This window comes from Rhinolophus hipposideros (assembly GCF_964194185.1).
Source record: "Rhinolophus hipposideros genome assembly, chromosome: 7".
NCBI classification, from domain to species: domain Eukaryota; kingdom Metazoa; phylum Chordata; class Mammalia; order Chiroptera; family Rhinolophidae; genus Rhinolophus; species Rhinolophus hipposideros.
The window spans coordinates 8202083-8226534 of NC_138053.1; the positions used below are offsets into that span (position 1 = coordinate 8202083).

General features: G+C 57.8%; 1 protein-coding gene across 4 annotated transcripts; it reads left to right on the plus strand.

Moving 5' to 3' along the window:
• The first annotated feature begins 300 nt into the window (after nt 1–300).
• RASA4B (RAS p21 protein activator 4B) lies at nt 301–24388 on the plus strand. 4 transcript variants are annotated; one of them, XM_081053287.1, is made up of 21 exons: nt 301–531; nt 5261–5317; nt 6806–6919; nt 7406–7467; nt 8622–8751; nt 10572–10653; nt 11401–11532; nt 11732–11823; nt 13069–13186; nt 13425–13575; nt 13915–13979; nt 14359–14471; nt 14728–14920; nt 15150–15287; nt 16037–16181; nt 16437–16606; nt 18306–18443; nt 19619–19754; nt 20664–20784; nt 23554–23618; nt 23745–24388. In XM_081053287.1, the coding sequence occupies exons 1-21, from the start codon at nt 467–469 to the stop codon at nt 23864–23866; spliced, it is 2409 nt and encodes an 802-aa protein (XP_080909413.1). In that variant the 5' UTR covers nt 301–466; the 3' UTR covers nt 23867–24388. The 4 variants fall into 4 exon arrangements, with proteins under 4 accessions (XP_080909413.1, XP_080909416.1, XP_080909415.1 ...); XM_081053289.1 differs by having other exon boundaries at nt 395–531; nt 6806–6857; XM_081053288.1 differs by having other exon boundaries at nt 395–531; nt 6811–6919.
• The last annotated feature ends 64 nt before the right edge of the window (nt 24389–24452 follow it).

Consider the following 24452-nt stretch of genomic DNA (forward strand, 5'->3'; position numbering starts at 1 on the left):
AAGTGGGCCCACAGCCCCCACGTGCCCGGGTTGGGGCCCTCGGACCACGCCCGCCGCCCACACGTACTCGTGGCGCTGGCAGCCGGGCGCCGATCGTCTCCACTGGCCTCAAGGGGCGCCCCCACGCCCCACGGCGCCCGCCGGGCGTCAGCGCCTCGGCGTGAGCCCCCCCCCCCTCCGGACGGCCAATAAGCGCCGCGGCCTCGGCCGGCCTCGCCCATTCCCGGGAGCCCCAGCCGGCGATTGGCACGCCCGGGCGCTGTGTCCCCCCGCACGTGGGGCGGGGGCGGGGGTGGGGGTGAATGAAGTGGAAGCGATTCCCCCGCCCCCGCGTTTACCTTCCCCTCCCCGCGCGGCCCGCCCCCTGGGGCTCCCAGGCTAGCGCCCGCCCGCCCGCCGGCTGCGCGCTGCACCGGACCCTGGCGACCGAGTCCCCCGAACCAGGAGCCCGCGTCGCGGACCGGCGATGGCCAAGCGCAGCTCGCTGTCCATCCGCATCGTGGAGGGGAAGAACCTGCCGGCCAAGGACATGTGAGCGCGGCCGGGTCTGGGAGCCTCAACTTTCCGGGGAGGGGCGCTGCCCCTCACGCCCGACCTTTCCGGGGTCCACACAGCCCGCCCCCAAGTAGAGCAGAGGCGAGGGTGTGGCGAGTGTGGCCGCAGTGGGAGACGAGCAGGAAAATGGGGACAGATTTGCTGCGAGCGCCAGACAGGGTGACAGGGAAGGGCCAGGGACTCGGGAGGGGGCGGGGATCTGGAAGGGGGTCCTAATGAGTCGCGAGGGACTGAACCGCGCTGCAGAGGGGAAGGGGCCTTGATGGGAGAGGAGCTGGACTTGGGAGCGACATCGCAGGGAAGACGTCTGAATCAATACGGTCCCTACTGTCTCGATCGACTGCCAGGGGTGTGGCTGGAGGGGGGAGAGGCGCTCCCCTAGAAATGAGGGTCTTCCTCAGCAGTTCCCGAACTCTTAGTACCTGGGAGTGTTCACCTGAAACCGGCCGGGACCCAGGGGCTGACCCAGGGCTTCCTGCTGTGAAGAGCGGACTTATAGGTGAGGAGGCCAGGTCTGGTGCAAGACGGGGTGGCTGGGGAGTAGCTGCTGCTTGTGCTCTCAGCTGACCTGAGCCATCACCTTTACTCCTCACAAACACCAGCAACGTAGTTCTCACCATAACGTTTTCTAGAGGAGGCAACAGAAGCTCAGAGATGAGAACTGCTGGCTGCAAGTGCAGAGCAAGGTCTTGGGTGTAGTGCTCTTAACAGGTGCTGGCATCCGGGGCTTTTCCTGGTCCCTGGCCAGATTTGAGATTTCAGGAGTCTCTGGTCCCACCTTTCTCAGTAGGTCCCAGAGCTGACCTGCCCCATTTGATCTCTGGCTCCCTTGTATGCAGACTTAGGTCCTAATTCTCTGTCCCCGAAGCCTCAGTTTCCCTTCTGTAAACGGGAAGTCGAAATCTCTCAGATATGAGTGGTGGAAAACACAAAGCTTGAGGGGCGCTGACTGCCTGGAGGATGGGGCAGAGGAAAGGGAGCCCTAAGGCAGCACAGGGTCCAAAGTCTGCTGGGCTGGAGCCTCCTCAACACCCAGGCTCTTAGCCGGCTCCTGGATGCAGAGAGGTGGTTAGATGGGGGGTGGGGGGCGGAGCAGGAGGAGGGGGTGAGGGCGTCTCTCCCAGGGACAGTGGTCCCTGTAAATTTCCCAGCAGCGCCTTGCCAGGAGCAGTGCCACTTCAAGGCCCCCTGGGCCTGATGAGGCGGGGCTCAGCAGTTGCCATGGCAATGGGTGAGGGAGGAGTGGGTGGCCATCTCAAGGTGGGTTTCTGTGTATAGAGGGAGGTGGGGCAGGAGGTGGGGTTACAGTTTCTGCGGTGGGAAAGCAGATGAGCTCTGAGAAGGGCCTCAGCCTCCAGGCCCAGCCTCTAAGCACCCCCTACACTGGCGCTGGTAACTAGGTCAGTTTGGCCTCCTCTGGCTGGTGGTTGCTGGGAGGAGCAGCCCCTCCGTCTGTCGCCTCCTCCCCATGCCTGCAGGGCTTGCCCTAGTGACTGGCTCCAGGCTGTCACCAGCCCAGGAAGGTGAAGCTGTGGGCTGTGCCTACCTGGCAGCCAAGGTGCCTGGGTCCAGCTCTCCCCAGCCCTGCCTCTGCACAGCTGAGGGACTCTGGGCAAGGGGCCCCAAGTCCTGTCGGTTCTGTCTTCCAAATCTCTTTCCTTGTCCTGCCCCCCTGCCTGCCCTACTCACCTCCCCTCACCTCCTTTCCTTTGCTTTTCCTATAGTTGCTGCAGTACACACTGTCTTTTAAATTGAGTCAAATGTCTTTTAAATTGAGCTGTGATCCCCACTTCAGCCCCTCACATCTGGGGTACTGCCCTTCATGGCTCTGCTTCTGCAAGAGTTTGGGGCCTTCTGCTTTCAAGCATTCCCCTTCAGAGCCTTTCAGAAAACTCCTATTCACCCTTCAGGACCCCTCTCAAACGTGTCCTCTTCAGGGCTTTTCCTGGTGCCGTGGTGCAGGGTTCATCACCCCTGTTCCTTGCACTGTAGCACTTCGGGTTAGCTGGAGTTAGGACAGAGCCCTGGTAGCAATTGTTCCTTCCTGGGCTGCCGGTGCCTCGTGACTGTGAGGGTAGGAACCATGACTCATTTGTCCTGACATTCCTGGTGCCCCGAGGGACACCTGGTCCATAGTAGGGAAGAATGAGAGGTATTGAGGACCTTCCCATTTGATCTTCTTATTAGCCCTATAGGTAAAAATGTTTAGTTTGCAGGTGGGGACAAAGGCTCGGGATCTGGAAGTTTGCTAAGGCCACACAGGTAGGTAGAGAAGCCAGATTCAAACCCACTTTGCTAACAGGCAGCAAAATCCTAGGACCGAGGTTGCAAGCTTGCTGTGGGGCTCAGTGCCGAGAGCTTTGAAAATGCTGTGTAAAGCATTTGGCTCAAGGATGGTGGGGATTTGGATCACAGGGAGCCCTCACTGAGTGCTGGAGGCAGGGGTGGTGGTGAGCCTGCCTCACTGTGCCCCATCAGCCTCCAGCCTGTCTCCTGAAGCAGCATCCCTTCTAGCCAGTGCTTGCACACTTCTGAGGACAGGGAGCTCACTATCTCTCATAGTGGCCCATCTTGATTGAGACAGCTCTGAGGAGGGAAGCCCTTCTCACACAGCTGCCACCTGCCTCCCTCCCACTTCCACTCCTGGGTTTTTAGTTCTCTTAAGGGCACAGAGCACAGCTGTGTTCCCTGTCACTGACAGCTCTCAGAGCCCACCTGTTCCTGTCATGCTCTCTCCCACTGTTTTCCATCCTTGGGTACTTGGGTCAGCCAGACAGGAGCTGAGTCTCACGGTGACCGGTGTCCCACTGGCTCCCATGCCCAGTGGCCCTGGGGACGGCCCTGGGGCTATTTCGGGGTTTGCGCTGATCCTTCCCTTTCCACAAACTGGAAACTGCCAAGGCCCTAAATATAGAGGCCCCACAAGAAGCCAGGTTGGGCCAGTGCCTGCAAGTGGCTTGGGGAAGGAGAAGTGGGAGAGGGGACCAGCCCAGGGGCTTCACTAGGGCAGAGGGCACTGGGCAGCACACAGGTTCCAGCAGGTAGCCAGGGACCATGGTTGGGCCCACGTCCTTAAGCTTGCTTCAGCCTCGTCTCGACACGGTCCCCTTGACACCCCATGACCCAGCCACCCAACGCATTGCTGCCCCTGCACACAGGGTTTGTTCTGCCTCCGGGCCTTTGTCCATCCTCGTGACCCTGCCTGCAACATGAATCGTTCATTCACGATTCATCCACTGAGTAGGAGCTGCGTAGTGGGCAGTGCTGGGCTCACAGGGATACATAAGAGGTTCCCTGCCCCCAGGAAACCCCAGGGGCCCACAGGGCAAGAGGCAGAAGCAGGACAGAGGGGGCCCAATGGTGGGGAGCAGCCCACACTGACCTTTCTCTTGTTCCTCTGAGTTCCCTGTTCAAATACACGGTGCAGCTCCTGGGCCCTGCCGCCCAGGTTCCAGGGTCCCCTGTCTGTGGGGTCGTAGGGTGCAGGCTGGGATGTTCCCAAGGGGCTCTCTGCAGGAGGGGCATCTTGAATGATGGAGGAGGGGTTGCAGGCAGAGGAGCAGGAGTCTCAGGGAGGGCTAACACACTGACTAAACGCTTCATGGGCTGGCCCTCACCTGTGCCTGACTGAGGGCAGCTCCCCCGGGAGTGGCATGACAACCTCCACTTTACAGTGGGGAAGCTAAGTCGTGGCAGACATTTTCCGTTGGTGTCAGGAGAGCCTTAGGACATGTTTGTCTGAGTGGCTTCCTCTGCCAGAAGAGCCCTTTTTGAGAAGGGAAGTGGAGGTTGGAATTCCCCAACCTCCAACACACAAATACACTTCCGTTTTATGGACGCCAGGCCTGAAGAGCACTTCTGGAGATAGCCGTCATCCCAGTCCTAGCCCTGGGCCTGGCTGGGGCTGCCCTTAACTCCAGGGGTCCCCCACCAGCCTGAGATAGGTGGGACTGGGCAGTCTGGCTTTGCCTTCGTTCCCTGGGTTTCCCCTTCATTCCCAGATGGCCAAGAGCTGGAGGGCAGACTGTTACATTTGTTCTTGTCCATCCATTCATTCAGCGCTCAGGGGACGCTGCCTTGTGCTACTCCTCGTCCTAGGCCCTGGGACAGACGTGGTCCCCACCCTCAGGTCGCTCGGTCAGGTCTGGGAGGCAGCTGGTAGGACATCACTAGCTGTACTGGAATGGCGGGAGACCTGCTGGAAAGGGGGCAGGCAGTGGGGTCCCAGGGGAGACCGTACTCCCTGTCTCAGGGACGAGGAAGGCTCTTAGAGGAGCGGCTGAGGCTGAGAGGGCAGTCCAGGCAGGAGCAAGAGGAGGAGCAAAGGCTCAGGAGAGAATAAGGGGCTGCCTGTGCTCTTGAGGGTAGGGGTGTCGGCAGCCGGCCTGCGGCTATTGTGACTGTTGTTTCTTCGCTCCCTGAGGAGGGGCAGGGGTAGGGCAGGGAGCTGCGGTGGAGGTTCCTGCCTTTCCCTTACCACCCCCTGCTGGACTGAGGGTGAGGGCACACGTGTTGGCGGGAGGTGAGTGGGGTGGGGGAGCCTTTGGGCCCTCGCCCAGGACTGGGTGCCTCAGCCTTGACTGTCTGTTTCCTGAGGTCACTGAGAGCTCTGGCAGCAGGTGGGGAGCCTCCCGGGAGGCCCCACCCTGGACCCTACCTGCAGCCTCTGCCTGACAGCCCCTCCGCTTGCCTGTCTGTCTTGCAGCACCGGCAGCAGTGACCCCTACTGCATCGTGAAGGTGGACAATGAGCCCATCATCAGGTAGCACCCCATCCCCGGGACCGAGCGTGGGTGAGATGGGCTCCCTCCATGAGCATACTGCACCCCCCTAACACACACCTCAGAGGGGTGTCAAATGTGTATGGAGATGGGCATCTAATCCCCTGGTCCCCTACCTGGCCCTGACACAACCGCTAGGAGGTGAGAAAGACTGTCCTGGCCTGTAGCTCTTTCTGCTCATTACTGACCTGAAGGCCATCCAGGGATTATCTGCTGTGGGCCTGGCGCTTTTCCAGGGGCCTCTCACTGACTGTTCTTCAGTCTTGATGGTCCCCAGAGGGACAGATGATGATGATAAGTGCTGTCTCCACCAGGCCCTGTACTAAATGAGTCCAGCCTGTATAATACCTACAGTGAGCTACATATTACATGGGTAAACCTCATCTCTGGATGAGGGAACTGAAGCTCTGAGAGACTAAGTAACTTGCCCAAGGTCACGAACTTACTAAGTAGCAAGGCCAGATTGGAACCCAGGTCTGGCTCACCCCGAAGCCTGAGCGCCTTCTCCCTTCCCTTGCTCTGACTCAGAGATCCCTCTCAGAGACTCCCACAGCGGCTATCCCCCAGGAAAACTGTTCTTCTCCAGGCTGGGGGTCCCCAACCTGTACCCAGAAGGCCCACTGCCTTTGGCCCTCCCTTTCTCCGTGAGCTCCACAGATCTGGGGAGGGTTTTTGCCCTCCCTCCCTCAGGCTTCTGCCTCAAAAGTCATGGCCAGAGGTGCTCCCCTGTTCTTATTGGTGAGCTGAGTGCCCACTGTTGACCAATAGCCAAGGCTGCCCGACTCACAGTTCTTCCCACCTACAAGCAGGGCCCCAGGCTTTTCGCAGATTCTCTCCAAACCTGGGACACTAAGGGGGGAGAGGGGCACGATGGCTCTGATTGTGTCAGTGACAGACAGGGAAGCTGAGGTCCCACAGATCAAGTACACATCCAACAAATGGTTGGGGTCAAGGCAATCCCCTCAGCCTTCATCAGGTTCTTGGGGGGGGGCTTCAGCTTCCCCCCACCCACATCTCTGCTGAGTCCCGTGAGTTGAAGGCTCTGATCCAGGGGAGCTGGGCCAGAACTGGGTGAGGCCCTGCCCATCAGGGGGGCCTGCTTGGCTCCCAGGCCCCCCAGGCAGACTGTTGTGCTCCAGAGTAGGCTTGGCGGTCTCCCTGTCTCCACCCTCAGTGAATCCATTCAGCATTAGGAGCTAGGGAGTCCTGCTGTGTGACCTGAGCTGCTGCCATCCGTGGTCTCAATTTCCCCAAATGTGAAATGGCCTGACTGATGCCCCAGCCAGGACAGAGAGAACGATCAGGAGGGAGTGATTGGTAGTGGGGGTGGGGGTGTCTGGGACAAGGAAATCGTCAAACCGCAGAGCACTTGTTCCCGGGAGTGGAGGAGGATGTGGGGAACGGCCTCCCTTTGCCCCAGCCTGGGGCCTGTGGGTGACCTGGGCAGGTGCTGAGGGTCCTCTCCTGTAGGACAGCCACAGTGTGGAAGACCCTGTGCCCCTTCTGGGGTGAGGAGTACCAGGTACGCCTGCCCCCCACCTTCCACGCGGTGGCCTTCTACGTCATGGATGAGGATGCACTCAGGTCGGTGGCTCCCATGCTTCTTGGGGGCCTGCACCCGCCATCTGCCCCTCTCTGGCCCATTTCACTACTGGGACTGCTGGTCACCCTGCATCCCCTTTATAGCCTGGAGGGAGGGGGAGTCCAGGAGGGTCTGGAAGGGTGCAGGGGTGTGTGTGTGTGCGTGTCTGTGTGTGTGGATTCCCTGTGCTTGCACCGTGTGTGCGTGTGTGGGAATGCAGGCCCAGGTGTGCTGTGTGAGCATGGGATGTGAGCTAGGAAATGGGCATGCGGCGAGCATGAGCATGGCATGTATGTGGGTCCACAGGTCAGTCCGTGTGCAGCAGCACACCGCATGCGCAAGGGCCATGGGTCTTGCCCTGAGAGGCCCCTGTAGGTGACTTGAGTGTCAGCCTCCCTGCTCCCCACAGGGACCCTAAATAGGGTGGGGGGGGTTCCTGGGCTCCCTGGAGAGCCCTGCCCAGCTCTGGCTCCCTCTCCACCCTCCAGCCGGGATGACGTTATCGGGAAGGTCTGCCTTACCAGGGACACCCTGGCCGCTCACCCTAAGGGTAAGATCTCTGACAGGGAGCACACAGCCCACTTCTGCTTCCCCTCCCGTGGTCCCCCTCCTCAATCCCTTCACTATGCTGTCCAGCCCCCATCCTTCCCCACTCTCAGAGACTTCCTCGAGGCTCCTTCAGGTCCCATGCTCAGAGAAAGCCATTTGTACCCTCCGCAGAAGGGCCTGTGGCCGTTACCTGCACACCCGCCCCTGTGCCCTGGTTCTCATTCTGCCAGCAGGTTGGGACCACGTCTCCCCAGAGCACAGGCTGCTAGTGGTGGGACCTGCAGGCAGAGGAAGGGGCCTCCCCATGCTCTGTTGCTGAGATGTAGGGACCCCTCCTCCCAATCCGGCTGGCTCCTCTATGCCCCCTGGGGGCTGGGCACCAGTGCCACTCGGTCCTAGGTCTGAGGGATCAGCCTGGAGCTGGGATAGACTGGAGAGCCCCTTGGATGGTTCCTGGGCCGCTGGCATTGCTTTGAGGGGTCGGCCCTGCCCCAGCCTTGCTGTGTGACCTGGGGCAGGTGCTGCTTTCTCTGGGCTGACTCCATATCTCTCTTGAGGGTTCAGACCAGGAGCTCTTCGATGCTTCAGGCTGTGCTGGCCTGAGCCCCTGTGACCCTCAATGGGCCTCCCTGGCACACACCTGCTCCTATCTGTGAGATTGGGGCAGGCATGCGGGGCGGCAGGGACTTTGCTGACTCCTGGAGCTGTGTGGCCCCTGCCTGGCCAGGGGCCTCTCCTGCCCAAGGCCCCAGCCAGCCCCTTGGGGGCTAGGGGCCCTAATGATGCCATCCTCTTGTTTGCTTCCCCATCGGGGCTTACGCCTTCCTTCCATCAGCCCTAGGTATAAGTCACTGTCCCCCTGTTTTAAGATGGGGAAACTGAGGACAGTGGGCAATGCCATGCTGAGTTAGGGTCAAGGCCACCAAATGCAGCATGGCCACAGGGGTCACCAGACTTCGATTCCAATCTAGACCCTTCCAGCTGCTGTTGCTCAGCTTCTGAGCCTCAGTTTGCCCATCTGTCCGTCACTGGGGACAATAGCCCATGCCTCACAGGAACTTTGAGGGGATTAAGAAGGGGCCACATGGTGCCTGGTGTGGCTGAGGGGGAAGGGAAGGGAAGAGCCCGGCCGCTGGCTCACCTGCAGCCTCACAGGTTTCAGTGGGTGGGCCCACCTGACGGAGGTCGACCCTGATGAGGAGGTACAGGGCGAGATCCACCTTCGGCTGGAGGTGGTGCCAGGAACCCGGGCCTGCCGGCTGCGCTGCTCCGTGCTGGAGGCCAGGTGAGATGTCGGGGGCTAGGGAGCAGGGCAGTGGGCCCCACGAAACTAGAGAAACCCCCTGTGGATGCTGAGCCCTCTCTCCCCGCATCCACTTCCTGGCCCTGTGCCTCCTTCCATCACAGCCCACTCAGGCAGAGGGGAGAGGTTTCCCTGGCTTGAAGATGTTTCCTGGATGACCCCTCTCAGAAGGGTATGATTCTTTGGGGAAGGGATAATCTAATTGGCGGAATTTAAGGCATCATAGCGCAGTGGGGTAGTGGGTGAGGGGGAACCCTGAACTCTGATCCTACAGCCCAATGCCAAGACTGAACTTCCCTTGGGTTTAACATCAATATGAAGTTGGCCTGATACGTGGTATGGTGGTGGTGGTGGTGAGAGGAGTTGCTGAGAATCTCCAATGGGAAGGGTGGGGTTCTCAGGAGGGACAGGGACTTGGGTGGGAAGGTGGGCCTGAGTCACCTGTGACATGGACCCCCTCCCCTCCCCCAGGGTAATGTGAGCTGCAAACTCCACTCCCGTCTAGGCCTCAGCAAGCGTCACTCTCCTCTACAGGGTCCTTGCCTTTCTCTGGGGCAGGAGGGCGGCCCCTAGCCTCTGCCTGCTGCCCATGGGGTGGGAGGGACACTAGCCAGCCAGCAGCTGTGGGAGCATGGCTCCCCTGGGGGTGGTTGGCCTCTCGGGGAGGAGGAGCTCTCCTGAAAATGAGGACTGTGGCTCTCCTGGCTTTATGTATTGTCCTGGGGCTGGAATGTGGAAGAGGCAGAGCCAGATGGAAAATGGTAGAACTTGGGCGGAGTCACAGTCCACCCCTGACGCTCATTCTCTCACACGCCATTCATCCTCTGCTCACCCACTTCCTCCTTCCTCAGCCTCGCTGGCACCAGCCGCTTTGTGGTGTGAGCGCACACATGTTCACACACATGCACACACACTCACACATGTTGTGTGGCTGGGTCAGCCTGGCCTCCTCTTAGCAAGTCCCTGCATGGGGGAGTGGTCTATTCAGGTCTCTCTTTGTAGAGTGTGGGGGAACTCATCCCCCATTGTCCTCTACTCAGACCCCTGCTGGAATTCTGAGACTGCCCAAGAAGCTGCCTTTGCTGTAGAGGCAGAAAGAACATGTTCTCCTCATCTTTCTGGGCAGATTCTCAAGGCCCAGCTCTGGAATTCTATTAGACGGTTTTGAGGAAGTAAGAAAAGCAGGCAGGAGAGACTTAAGACTTAAAATATAGAAACGAGCAGAAAATACTATAGCAAATGGAGAGGGGTGGGCTTTGTTCTTCCACAAAGCCTCTAAGCTGGGCGTGCGGACCAGATTTTGGCTTTGTAACGGACTACCTGTGGAGAGAGCATGATCAATCAGGGCTGCTCTCCAAGACCCCCCTCAAATAGGGGGATAAGGCAGGGCAGGCTTTCTAGAAGCTCATTACCTCATGGGGATTGTCTTTTCCGTTTTACTGATGAGGTAACCAAGGCTCAGATGGCCCCTGCTCAGGGCTGCCCTGGGAACAGAGGTGGGGGGCCCACGGCCTGCACTGCTCCACAGCCACACTTGCCGCCCTCTGCCAGAGGAGGTGCAGCAGCTGCTCTGCAGTGGCCTGGTCTGGAGGAGCCATGGCCTTGCCCTTGGTGGATCCTGGGCCTGGTGTGGGGGCCCATGTGGTGATCACTGTGGAAATTAAGGTCTAGAAAAGGGAGGGATGTGTACACAGTCACCCAGCTCACCAGGCACAGGATGAGCTCAAGCCTTTGCAGCCTGGTGTGATTACCCCATAGCTGGGCCAGCTTGGGTGGCAGTGAATGTTTCTCTCCCCCTCCAGGGACCTAGCCCCCAAGGACCGGAATGGTGCCTCTGACCCCTTTGTCCGTGTGCGTTACAATGGCCGAACTCAGGAGACCTCGGTGAGGAGGCCAGTGCGCTGGGGAGTGAGCTGGGAGGCTCAGGGACCCATCCAGGCTCCTCACTGCCTCGCCACCTCCTGACTACCATGTTTCCCCGAAAATAAGACCTAACCAGAAAATAAGCCCTAGCATGATTTTTCAGGATGACACCCCCTGAACACATAAGTAAGCCCTAATGCATCTTTTGGAGCAAAAATTAATATAAGACCCGGTTTCATTTTCAGAGAAACACGGTATCACCTGGGTGGTTAGACTGGGAATGCCATCTTACAGAAAAGGCTGAGAAAAGCAGGGCTGTCTCTATGAGGGTACATAGCGTGTCCCGGTGCTTTTGGCGCCAGGCCCTGCAGCCTCAGCTGAGTTTCACTCCTGGCCAGGCTGGATCCAGACAACCTACATACATAGCCCACCCGCTGCCCCACTGCTTTCCTCACCTCTGAGAAACAGGGTGGTGGGCTCAGCCCTGCCTGGGCAGGCATGGAGACCTGGGTTCTGAGTGCAAACTGGTACCTTTTTGCGGTGTGGCCTTGGACAAGTGCCTTACTCTGGGCATCAATTTCCCCACTTGAGAAATGGGTGGGGTCTTAGACAGGAAGTTTTTTACCTCTGCTATTGCAGAGCTTCTGCCTGGACCAAGGAGAGGAGTCTGCTTCCGGGGCCCTGCAGGGAACACAAAGGAGCTGTTTGGAGAGGCGCTGCCTTTGGCTAGGGAGCCCCTAGAGTCAGCATCCCCCCCTTTCTGGGCAGATCGTGAAAAAATCATGCTACCCACGTTGGAACGAGACGTTCGAGTTTGAACTGGAGGAGGGAGCCACGGAGGCACTCTGTGTGGAGGCCTGGGACTGGGACCTTGTCAGCCGCAACGACTTCCTGGGCAAAGTGAGTATCTGCCACCTTCAGTACCAGGCCTCCCTTCTGTCATCCCATACCTCCAGCTTCCCCAGAGGGACCCGAGACTCCCCAGCACCAGCAACTGCACCCCCACCCCCTGCCTGCCACTCGTGCTCATGGACCCTCATGACAAGGAAGAGACCTGAGTGGTCCCAGCATGGTCCCCCCATCTCTGCCCTGTCCCCAGGTGGTGTTTAATGTCCACAGACTGGGGGCGGCCCAACAGGAGGAGGGCTGGTTCCGACTGCAGCCTGACCAGTCCAAGAGTCGGCAGGAAGAGTGAGTGCGTGGGACTCGGTGGCTGGGCTGGCGGATCTGGGCCCAGGCAGGCTGAGAGTTGGCTACAGCAGGCAGGCCAGAGATGGTGCAGCCCCAGGTTTCTTCCAGCCCTGCCCACCAGGCCAGGATGCTTCTCTGTCTAGGGTGGGTCCTGCCTCCTCTCCCTTCCCACAGTCCTGGACTCCGCTCTCCTCTGAGCACCTCCTGCTTTCCACCTTCTGGAAGTTTCTGGAACAAGCCTTCACACACTATCTCTTTAAGGGTTTCTTTGCAGACCTCAGACTAGAATTCATGTCCCCAGAGCTCCGAGTCAGTGTCCCTGTACCATAGCTATGACTTGCCCACAAATTCTTGGGGAGTAGGGTTGCCTGATAAAATACACAACATCCACTTAAAACTGAAATTCAGATGAACAATAATTTTTTAGTGTAAGTATGTCCATGAAATATTTGAGACAAGCTTATACTGAAAAATTCAAATTTAACTGGGTGCCTTGTATTTTTGTTTTGCTAAATCTGGCAGCTCTGTCTAGGGAGCCCTCTGGCCTCCTTGCCCGCTCCTCAACCCGGAAATGGAGGCTCAGCAGTGCCCCCCACCTCGGATGGTTCAGCTCTGTCTCTCTGCAGAAGGCCCCAGACCCTTATCACCACCCTTAGCAGGGCGGGGGCAGGGCGGACAGCTGTGTCCAGCACCAAGGCGATGTTGTCTTGAGGGCTTCCGCTGCGTGGGAGGCGGTATGCCAAGCAGCATCACTCGTGAACTGTGCGGCTGTGTTGTGGGCAGCAGGGCCTTAGAGATAGCTAAGCCTTGGTTGGTGCCCTCACCAGGAGGGATCAGAGCACCAGCGCTTGGGAATTAGATCTAACGTGCAAGTTGCTTAACCCGATCGAGCCTCAGTTTCCCCTGGCAGAGCGTTGGAGGGTTTTTTTCCAGTCTAAAGTGTATACATGACGGAGGTCATCTCGGGGAGTTTACATACTTGAGGCTGGAGAGCCCAACATGTCCGCATGGGTCAAGCTCAGAGTCCACAGGCATCTAGGGGTGGAGTTGCCATGAGTCGGGGGCAGGAAGGGCTTTCCAAACAGAAAAGAGTTTGGGCAAAGAATGGGAGGTGGGGCAGTGAAGGGAACCAAGGTGAAGGGTGTCAACAGAGAAACTGTGAGGCTGGCTCCAAGAAGGGAAGATGGAGGCAGTGGGGAGGGGGCATGGGTCTCTGGTGGAGAAGTCATAGGCTGCCCGTTCCAGGGGCAACCTGGGCTCCTTGCAGCTGGAGGTGCGGCTGCGGGACGAGACGGTGCTGCCCTCTGGCTGCTACCAGCCCTTGGTGCAGCTGCTGTGCCGTGAGGTGAAACTGGGCATCCAGGTGAGGGGGCCCCCTGGGGGAAGGTGGGAGGGTCCATCCTCCCTGTCCAGCTAAACCCACTCTAAAGAGCAAAACGCCGTTTTCAGGATGATAAGGAACTAGCTAGTGCCCAGGGATCTTTGCTATTTCTTGGGAAAACGCCCCCACCCTGCCCATGGTCCTCTGAGGTACTCAGAGTGAAGGATTTGGGTTCCTTTGTGTGTCCTGGAGCCCTGCCTCTCCTTGGTGCCTCCTGCAGGGCCCAGGACAGCTGATCCCACTCATCGAGGAGATGACCAGCACTGAGTGCCGCCAGGAAGTGGCCACCAACCTGCTCAAGCTTTTCCTGGGGCAGGGACTAGCCAAAGAATTTCTGGACCTGCTATTCCAGCTGGAGCTGGGTCGCACCAGTGAGGCCTGGGAGGGAGTGGTCTGTCTGAAGGCGTGGTGGAGAAGGGAGCAGGGAACCGGGAGCGGAGCGGGAACCGGGAGCCAGGGATTCTAGAGATACTGGGAGAGGAGAAACCCAAGAGGCCCTCCTGTAGGAGGAGGATGCGTCTGATTAGGAGGAGAAGGGTCAGGTTAGGATGCAAGGAAAACAGCAAAAGGCAGAGGTGGGGCAGTGGGTTGGGAGGTGGCAATGAGGCTCTTTACTGAGGCGCCAGCGTAGAACCCTAGGGTCCTCTGCCTTCCTCTCCAAAGCCTTGTTCCTTTCCCAGCCTCCTACCCACTAGAACCTCTGATTGTAGGTGAGGCCAACACCTTGTTCCGGAGCAACTCTCTGGCCTCAAAGTCCATGGAGTCTTTTCTGAAGGTGAGGTTGCATGGTATATTGTTTTTATTTTATAGCTGAGGAAACAGGTTCAGAGCGGCCAAGAGACAGAGTTGGAACTTAAATTCAAATCTTCTGTCTCTATGTCCAGGGCCCGTTAAGGCTGAGAATTAGTTCTGTGAGTTCGTTCATTGAATCATTGAGTCATTCACTGAGTCATTCATTCATTCATTTATTGAGTTCATTCATTCATTCATTTATGTGGCAGCAGTTTGTTGAGCCACATTCCTTGTGTGCCTGGCCCCTCCTGAGAGGATACATCAGGCAGATGGTGCATGGGGTGACTGGGAGGCCAGCTGCGGGGAGCTGGCCGGCAGCTGGAGGTGGGAGACAGGACCATGCGGCTCGTGATGGCCCTCAGGTGGCTGGGATGCGGTATCTGCACGGTGTCCTGGGACCCATCATCGACAGGATATTTGAGGAGAAGAAGTATGTGGAGCTGGACCCCAGCAAAGTAGAGGTCAAGGATGTAGGGTGAGACTGGGCGTGATCCCTGGGGACACAGCAGGGTGGGAGGGGTCGGGGGGGGCGACGATGTCTGCAAGTGTATGTTTGTCTTTCTGCCTGGGTCTACCTTTTGTCTACCTGGCCACCTGTGTGTGATTTGTGTCCGTCTGGGCTGATGTCTTTCTGTGCCTGTATTTCTGGGATCCTCTGTCTGAGCCGTGTATGCGGGCATGACTGCGACCCTCTCTGGAGATATGCCCCCCGCCCCATCCGGCCCACGCAGGTGTTCCGGGCTACACCGACCGCAGACCGAAGCTGAGCTGCTGGAGCAGAGCGCACAGACACTACGCGCCCATCTGGGGGCGCTGCTAAGCGCTCTCTGTCGCTCGGTTCGTGCTTGCCCAGCTGTGGTCCGCGCCACCTTCCGCCAGCTCTTCCGGCGCGTGCGCGAGCGCTTTCCCAGCGCCCAGCACCAGGTGCGCCCTCTGCCCGCGGGGCCGAGCGAGGGAAGAAAGTGGTGGGGGGAGGGAGTTGTGGGGCCCCAGGGCTCTGTAGAGAGGGACCGTGGTGGGGGGGTTGTAGCTGAGAGCAATAAGTGGAGTGCAGGATCATGAGGAGAGACGGGTGACAGCGCCAAAGGGCAGGAGGCCACCAGGAGCTGAGGCCTGGGAGAGTCCAGCTCACTGCTCTCCTGTACCCTTCCAGGACGTGCCATTCATCGCTGTCACCAGCTTCCTGTGTCTGCGCTTTTTCTCTCCTGCCATCATGGCGCCCAAGCTCTTCCACCTGCGGGAGCGGCACGCGGACGCCCGCACCAGCCGCACTCTGCTCCTGCTGGCCAAGGTGTGGCTGTCGACACCCGCGGTGATATCCAGCTGGGTGCTGAACAGGGGTTCTTGCCTGGACTGCAGTGTGCGCCCAACTGGATCCAGGGAGGCTTGTGACTAAGCTACTGCTCCTGTCAAGTGGCACTGCACTTCAGTTCACAAAGCTTTATCGTGGTCACCCAATCTCATGGATAAGGGAACAGGTCTGCGAGGGGAACGAGGATGCCCCTCGTAGCCTGGTGGTGCCACGTAGCCTGGTGGTGATGTATCCTGGGTCTTTCGACCCAAGATCTTACTCTCAGGCTGTCGCTGTCTGCTCAGCACTGGCCTGGGGCCAGCGGACCCGGTGGGGCAGAGCCTGATACCGTGTTTCCCAGAAAATAAGACCTACTATAATATAAGACCTGGTATAATGTTATGTAATATAATGTAATACCGGGTGTTATATGAATTTTTGCTCCAAAAGACGCATGAGAGCGGATTGTTCAGCTAGGTCTTATTTTCGGGGAAACACGGTATCAGACCTTCAGAGGAAGTTCAATAGATTGGGCTTAGGTAGTCTCAACTGTCAGGTCCCCAAATGCTTCAAACTCTGTGATCAATTCACCCCTGATCCCCAGTGGGGATGGAGTGGGCCCATGAGCAGGGCAAGCTGCTTCTGCCTCCATTTCTACAGCGGGAGTAGCACAGACTTGGCAGGGGGCGGATTTCACCGACAGGGCACCTAACCCAGCAGAACCTGGCCCTTCCTGCTGTCATCTTCAGGCAGTCCAGAATGTTGGCAACATGGACACGCCTGCTTCCAGGGCCAAGGAGGCTTGGATGGAGCCACTGCAGCCCACCGTGCACCAGGGCGTGGCCCAGCTGAAGGACTTCATCACCAAGCTAGTGGACATTGAGGAGAAGGAGGGTGAGTGGTTCCAGTGAGGACCCAGTCTCTTGTTTGCATTTGTCCCGCCCCCTGTTCTGTGGCCCCACCCACCTCTCTGCCTCTGGCCACGCCCTGTCTCCTAATCACTTTTGCTCCGCCTCCTGCTCCATGGCCCCGCCCACCCGTTTGTGCCTTTGGAAGCTCCACCCACAGCCTGCTGTAGATGTTTGCTCCACCCCCGACCCACCCTCACCCCCAGAGCTCACATTTCATCCTACCTCCCCTGCCTGGCAGAGTTGGAGTTGCAGAGGGCGCTGAGCTTGCAGGCAACACCAGTGAAGGAGGGGCCACTCTTCATCCACAGGACCAAGGGCAAGGGTCCCCTCATGTCCTCCTCTTTCAAGAAGCTCTACTTCTCCCTCACCACTGAGGCCCTCAGCTTTGCCAAGACGCCCAGCTCCAAGGTGGGTAAGGAGGGAGGCAGGCAAGTGGGGCTCGGAGGGGTTGTAACACCCTGGGGCACCTGTCCCTTCCTCAGAGCCAATCCCAGGGTCTACCAGGATCAGAGAAGAAAGCCAGGCAGGACTAACTTTCTGGCGTCAGTCACATGAGGAGGAAGCTCCTCTGCAAAGGGGTACATGGGGCAGGCAGCGGTTGTAGTGTCTAGCCGTGGCTTTTTTGTCGGGTGCATGAGTGGGGTAGGGGGCTGAGGGGTCAGCAAGGAAGCAGAGGGGGGCTGAGAGGAGTCCTGGGTTCTAGCCTTGTGTACCTAGGGGAAGTGTCCCAACCTTTCTGAACCTTGGTGCTTTGGCCTATAAATTCAGGATAATGCTTCTTATCAGATTGTTGAGGATTAGATGAGATAATATCAGAATGCAGAACCAGGGCCAGGCACAGAGCAAGACCTAGAACAATGATATTGCTAAAAACACTACATCCTCTGGGCTGGCTTCCTATGAGCACTCTTCTCCAAAGAAGGGCTTATCGGATACTTCCTGGATGGACCTGTTGACCCCTAGCTGGGCGAATCCAACCCCTAGTTAGCCAGGCTCTGGAGATGGTCAGCCAGCGGTGCCCAACCTAGCCCTGTGCACCTTGGGGGTAGAAGGGGGTGAAAGAGCTCCCTGGGGTAAGCCCTGAGTTCAGGCCTCCCACTTTCTAGCTTCCTTTGCTCTGGGCAGCTGCCTGGCCTTTGGGTCCCCTCAGCTTTTCTTAGCCTCAGCAAAGCCCGGCTACATGGCAGGACCCTCCCTTGCCCTGCTCTGGATCCCATTCCATCTCTGGGCATTGAGCTTGCCCTTCTGTGGACAGATCTTGTGTGTCGCCCCACTGCCTCTTTTCTGCCTCCTGTCTAGCAGGCACACCCAAGCATGATCAGCACGTCTTCTGGGCTGTCCTCCCTGTCTTCAGGAGGTCCCACCCTGAGATGGCTCAGACATATGTCCCCAGGGCTTTCCTCCAGGTTATCCCACTCCCTCAAGATATGACATTGTCTCCTCTGTGCATGTCACTGAGGCCAGCAGGGGTGGTGGGCTTAGATCCCAGGCTAGGGAGTGTGGGCGTTATCCCGAGGGCCATGGGGACAGGCCGTTTGGATGAGGAAGGGCCCTGGTGAGTTCTGATGAGAGAGTATTCAAGAGGCAAGGAGAGCAGGGTATGGGGGCTAGTATCATAGACTCAGCTTAAGCAGATTGAGGGTTCCTCAGGGACGTGGATATTTTTCATCCAGAACTTCTCTCTGTCTCATTTGTATCTCATGAGGTTCGGGGATGACATGAGTGGGGGAGGGGTCAGGAGGTGGGATACGACTTTTAGAGCCTGGAAAATGTGAGTTGGGATATTAATAACTGTAAAGGCATCGGGCCTGGTCCACAGCAGGCATTACCTTCCAGCCTCAGGGAATGCTGGGCGTCCAGATACTTTTCCAAAACTTAGACCTCCCAGTACTGCTGGGAGCCCCCAACAGGCCGGGCCCTTGGTCACCATCTGTTTTCCTTCTGTCCTGGCTGAGGTCACTCACAGAACAGGCTCCTGGAAGGATAGGTACTGTGAATCCCCCACACCAACCCCTGGTGCTGCAGAAGGGGAGACGAAGGCCCAGAGAGAGGAAGTAGAGTGGCCCCGATTGGGACCCTGAGCCTTCCCTTCCCCTGCCCATCCCAGAAATGTGCCCTCATCAAGCTAGCCAACATCCGGGCAGCAGAAAAGGTGGAAGAGAAGAGCTTTGGCAGCTCGCACGTCATGCAGGTCATCTACACGGACGACGCAGGCAGGCCCCAGACCTGCTACCTGCAGTGTAAGGTGTGGCTGTGCAGAGGGGCACCCTTGGGGAGGGGGTGCTGTGGGAATCCCTTGGATGGACTGGAAGGAGGGGCGAGTGAGGCACACCCTTGTTACCTGCATCAGGCACAGCAGGGTGCGTGAGATCTGACGTGAGTGCAGTGTGTGTGTGTGTGTGTGTGTGTGTTCGTAGGCACCCATGTAGGTCTGTGTGTGGTCTGGTGCATGGGCGGTGTGTACCTATGATTCGGAGCTTCACTTGGAACATGTGGGAAACTATTTCCAGGTATCTGAGTTCGTGCCTGTGTGTTTATGGGTGTGTGGGTATCAACGGATAATGATCACGTGTTTACACGTGTGTGGCTCTGGGTACGTGCTATCACATCCCCTTCTCATCTGTTCAGGTATTAACGCATTCATCCCTTGATTTCAAAAATCCTTATTGAGCACCTGCTCGGTTCCAGGCACTGTTCCAGGCGGTGGGGGTATGGGACAAAACAGAGTCCCTGCCCTCATGGATCCTAGAACCCAGGAAGAAGATAGACTGATGAATAATAAATATTTACAATGTCCAATGGCGAATAGTGCCTTGAAGGGAACCAAAGGAGACTAAGAGAGACAGGGAGGGGACAGAGTGGGGGGGGCGGCAGAGGGGCGTGCTGTTTTACAAAGGGTGGTCCGGGAGGGCCTCTGATAGATGGTATTTGAGCAGGGACAAGGTGAGGGATGGAGCATCTAGGAGAAGGACACATGGAGGAAGAATACAAGTAGGAAGGATGGAGGGGGTTTGGCTTGTCCCCGGGGTGACTGTCCTGGGTAGGTGGTAAGAGGCCACAGACCCAGCTCATCCCCTCCCCACTACGGCCTCCTGAACTCTGTTGGGTCAGAGTTCAGAACCACAGGGAAAAAGTGGTGACAGCAGGACCGTGGCATACAGTTGCCAGGTTGTGGACTGCCCAAGGGCATGGCCAAGGGGTCCGGTGGCAGCTGAAATCCAGCCCATGTCTGCTCACCAAGCCAGGTGCCCGGGCATGGGGGAGAAAAGGCAGCCTTTGCTGATTCATTCAAAGCTGCTTCATGGACTGGCAGGGAATATGTTTTCCTGAGTGGTATGGGCGCTTCAGGGAGGGAGGGCTTCCTGGAGGAGGCGACCTTAGATCAGTGTCCCCCTCACTGCCCCATCCTGGCCCTGGCAGTGTGTGAATGAGCTGAACCAGTGGTTGTCTGCACTGCGGAAGGTGAGCATCAACAACACTGGCCTCCTGGGCTCCTACCACCCTGGCGTCTTCCGAGGGGACAAGTGGAGCTGCTGCCACCAGAAGGACAAGACAGGTGGGAGTGGAGGCCTGGGCCCTGCTACGCTTCATCTGTCCACAGCAGGCAGCCTGCTACTGGAGTTGTTGGGACCCTGGGCCTTGGGCACTAGAGGGATGGCACAGAGGAGCTTCTACTAGAATTTTCTGTGATGACAGAAGTGTGTATCTATACCCTAGCCATGAGCACAGGTGGCTGTTGAACACTTGAAATGTGGCTAGAGCAGCTGAGGAAGCGTGTTTTATTGGTTTTTTTTAAATTTAATTTAATTTTAATTACATTTAAATAGCCTTATTGAAGGCTAGAGTCATTGGAACCTGACTCACCTGCTCTAGCCCAGCCCCAGATTTGAGGTTGAGCAGTGGGTAGGGATTGGCAGCTTTTCACAAGGGCGATGCTGGCTGGTTGGCCTTGCCCACAACCTCTGGCTATACCCATCACAGCAGTAACCCTTGTCATTGGTGAAGTGGGCACTGCGAGACAGAGCCTGGTCGCCCCAGTTTATGGAGAAGGACACCAAGACTTATCAAGGGCAGGTGCCTCTGCCAAGGCCGTAAAGCCAATAAGTGGCAGGGCCAGCTCATTCCAAGGCACAAACCCCTGTGGGTTTCCTCACCATGATCTTACGTTCTGGGTTGCTCCCTTGCAGGCAGGTCTTCCAGTAAGTGTTCCAGCTCCCAAACTTGAGTCCTGTGCAACTCCCACTCTCTGCGGTCATGTCCCCACTGCTCAGGAGTGAGCCTGAGGGAGGGGCTGCTGGCCTCGGAGCATGGGGACCCAGACTTCTCGGGCTGAGTTCCCAGCCTGGCCCTGTACAGGGAGCCGAGTCCATCCATTTCCCTCTCTAGGCCTTGGTTTCCCTACCAGGAAGTTGGGTGTGAGCTCTCATAGTGCCTGCTCGAAACTCTGCCTTCTCTCTGCCCCCAGATCTGGGCTGTGATAAGACCCGGTCACAGGTGACCCTGCAGGAGTGGAATGACCCTCTTGACCATGAACTGGAGGCCCAGCTCATCTACCGGCACCTGCTGGGCATGGAGGCTGCACTGCGGTGAGGCCTGTGCAGGGCATTGAGGCCCACATGGGAGAGCTCGTGCAGCCCGGGAAACGTGCCAGGCGGGGTCCAGAGCTGGGATCCCGGCTCAGGACTGCTCCACAGTGGCTGGTCACCTCCCTTCTAATCAGGCCCAGTGCCTTTCAGCCCTTGACAGCCACACCTGGGGAGGGACACCTAGATCTCTGCAATACGAAGCCAGCTCATGTTAGGATGAAGGCCCCAAGGGCTGTGGAGGACTGGGGTCGGGGCCGTGGCTGCTTTCTTCCCTGGGCTGACCCAGCCTCCCCATTTGCCCAGCCTTCCCATGGTGCTCTGAGAGTGCACGCATTGCCCTCAGCCAGCCATCTTTCTTCATTCAGTGGTTTTTAGCCCTGGCTCTAGCATAGGAAAAACAGGATGCTTTGAAAAACAACTTTAAAAAACAGGATGCCCAGGCCCTACCCCACTGACTCAATCTCTGGGGATGGGGCCCAGCATAGGGATATTTTAAAGCGATCCAATGTTTCCTGAGACCACTGCTTCCTTGGGCAGTTTTCTCTCCCACACCCCTACACATGGGCCTAGAAGGGTTGTGGCTGTCCTTGTTCTTCATCAACTAACTCGTCCAGGGTTTATTTCTTCAAAATCCTTCAAAACTCGTGCTGTCAGACTAGAACGACCCACTTCCCTGTGAGTGGCAATCACCAGTGGCCTTCAGGTCACCGTGCAGTACTGTCCTTTCTGACAGTGTGGCCCGGTCTCCAGCTCCCTTGCTTGGTGACTTCATTCCTGTCCGCTTCGTTCCTGAGCCCCACACCTCCAGAGACCTACTCTTCCACCCACCTCACTCCTTCACTCCCATGACCACACCCCGGAACCTCTCATCCCTCCTCATTTTCTAGGCTTCACTTGAATTTCACTTCATGTATAAACACATAATATTCACAACCACTGAACCAAGTAGGTGCTGTTATTACCCCCATTTAAGCCAGAAGCAGTGGAGTGAAGATTCGAACCCAAGGCCCCTGGGGTTCAGGGGGGTCCCACTAACCAGTGCCCATGGTTCTAACCACACCCTGCCTTAAGAGCCTCGCCACCTCCGGGACCACTCGGCCACGCTCCCTGTCACCAGCTCACTTCCTCTGGTGTCCAGTGCCCGCAGATGTCCTGCCTACCAGGACCTCTGATCCACTGACCCGACCTGTAGCTGTATTAGTTTCCTGTGGCTGCTGTGACAAATTACCACACCCTTGGTGGCATAAGACAACATAGATTTATGCTCGTACAGTTATAGAGGTCAGAAGTCAGAAATCGGTCTCGGGGCTAAAAGCCAGCGGGGCTCATGGCCTCTTGTCCATCAGCAAAGTGCATCACTCTCCGCTTGCATCATCGCATTACTGCCTTCCTCCTCGGACCTTCTTGTCTCCCTTTTATAAAGACCCTGTGATTACATTGGGCCCACTTGCTCACTTTCCCTCACCCCCTCCAGCTCCATGTCCAGCCTCTCAGCAAGCCCAGCCTCTCGGCTTTACGTGCAGAATAAGGCCAGATCTTCTCAAACATGAAGCAGATCACATCACTCCCCTGCTTACAACCCCCAATGGCTTCCCACAGACCTAAGTCCCTGCCGAGGGTACAGGGCCTGAGTGCCCTGGCTGACCTGCCCCTCAGCCCCATCTCCTGCTGCCAGGTCCTCTCCGTGCTGAGCTCGCCCAAGCTGTCCTGGCCGCCTTGCTGTCTCTGGGCCTCTCCACCCCCAGGGCCTTTGCACTTGCTGTGTCCTCTGCCTGAAGGTTCTTCCCCAGGTGTTCACTCACCTGATTCAGGCCTCTGCTCAAATACCACCTTGTGAGAGAGGCCTTCCCTGACCACTGTTACTCTAGATCATTGGAACTCACCAATACGTGCTGTTTATTCATTTCTTGCCTGTCTCAACTACACGGAGCTCCCTGAGGGCAGGCCTGTGGTATTCACGGTTCTACTCCCGGTACTGAGAACAGTACCTGGCACATTCTAGCCCCTCAGTAAATGTGGAATAAGCCCATGAGTGGAGGCATAAGGCAATGACGTTTGAGCTGGTCTGTGAAGTTCAACAGCATCTCCCAGAGAAGGAAACGGAATGGCATCCTGGGTAATGGGGGCAGTGTGAGAAAAGGTCAGGGTGACTGCACTGAGAGAAGCAGGAAAGCAGGCCAGGCAACCCCACAGGGCCAAGAAGGCATCTGGGAGGAGGAGCCGGTTAGATCATAGCAGAGGGCCACAACTCTCTAAAACGGATCAGGGAGACAGTCAAAAGAGTTGAGCCAAAATTCCTAAATAAGGGACTACAAGTACAGGTCCATGCAGCTGCTCAGCCTCCCTCCAAGTAATGCACACGGGATCATACCTGAGAGGGCCTGCGGGTCTTTGGTGAATCCCAGTTAGGAACCGTGCTTAAAATGTCAGTGTCTCCTATTCCCATAGGAAGGAAAGTCACTCCATGGCCAGTTAACATTAGGGAATTTTCAGGCCTCAGTTGGCTCTTTTCCCAAGGGCCCTCCAAAGCAGGAGTGGCATAGTTCAAGCTTGGTCTCCGAAGTGCCTTCTGCTGATCCACCGTTGGGGAGGGTGGGGAGGAGGGGGGAAAGCAGGAGATGACCTGAGCCCATGTTTTTTCTCCATAGATTAAAAGAGTCCCCCACCGCCCAGCCCCCAGGAACCCCTTCCAGCTTAGGATGCCCACACTTGGTCACCCAGCCTTCCCAGCAAGGGCACCAGGAACTCTCACTCTCTCCTCCCCAACAGGGAGAAGCATCAGGAGCTGAGTACCAGCACAGAGGCAGGCTCTGTGCCCACAGGCCCTAGCGAAGGTAGGTCCCTCCCATCTGGACTCTCATGGTGGCCTGAGCGCCCTCCCAGGGGCCCTCTGGTCATGGAGACAGGCACTGGCAGGTGAGGCCCTGCCTGCTCTGCCGTCACTCTTCGTCTGCCTCCAGCCCTCGAGGACCCACTGGCCCAGATGCTGCAGGTTCTACAGGACCTCCGGGAGGCCCATAGCCGCAGCCCAGCCAGCTCTGCGCCCTTGGAGCCAAACCGCCTCCTGGAGCTACAGACGTGAGGTCTGCCCCGCACTCCCTCGCCAAGCCCCTGCCAGGTGCTTGGAGGTCCCGGGGGCACTCTTGGTCCTTCGCCTCGGTTCCTCTCATTGGGGGGCAGGGCCTGAGTCTTTCCTGAGCTGGGGGAGTTTGGGAGGCCAGGGACCAGAGCACCCAGACTCAGGAACTGACAAGGTTTGAGCCTGTCGTTGCCCATGCAGAGTTTCTAGGGGACTCAGGGGCGTCTGCTTCTCTGTGAGGCCTGGTTGCTCCCTGTGGGCCCTGCAGCCATCACCACCGCTAGGCCAGACTCTCCAGGACCCTCCTCTCCTGCTCAGGATCTATCCCTAGGAATGACCACACCAGCTGGATTGACACTTCCTTGGACTCAGAGAGGCGGGAGGGAACACGGGCCCCGGGAGACCAGGCCTGACCTCAGCACCCACTTTGCTCCCAGCCACCACCCCATCTGCTCCCTCACAGTGGCTGTGCCTTGGGAGGGCGTCACGGTGCTCTGTTGCCAACAATAAACCTGATGTGACTGCAGCTCTGGGGTCTCATGATGGGGGTTGGGAGGGAGTGGGCCCGGGAACCCCAAAGCCTGCTGGT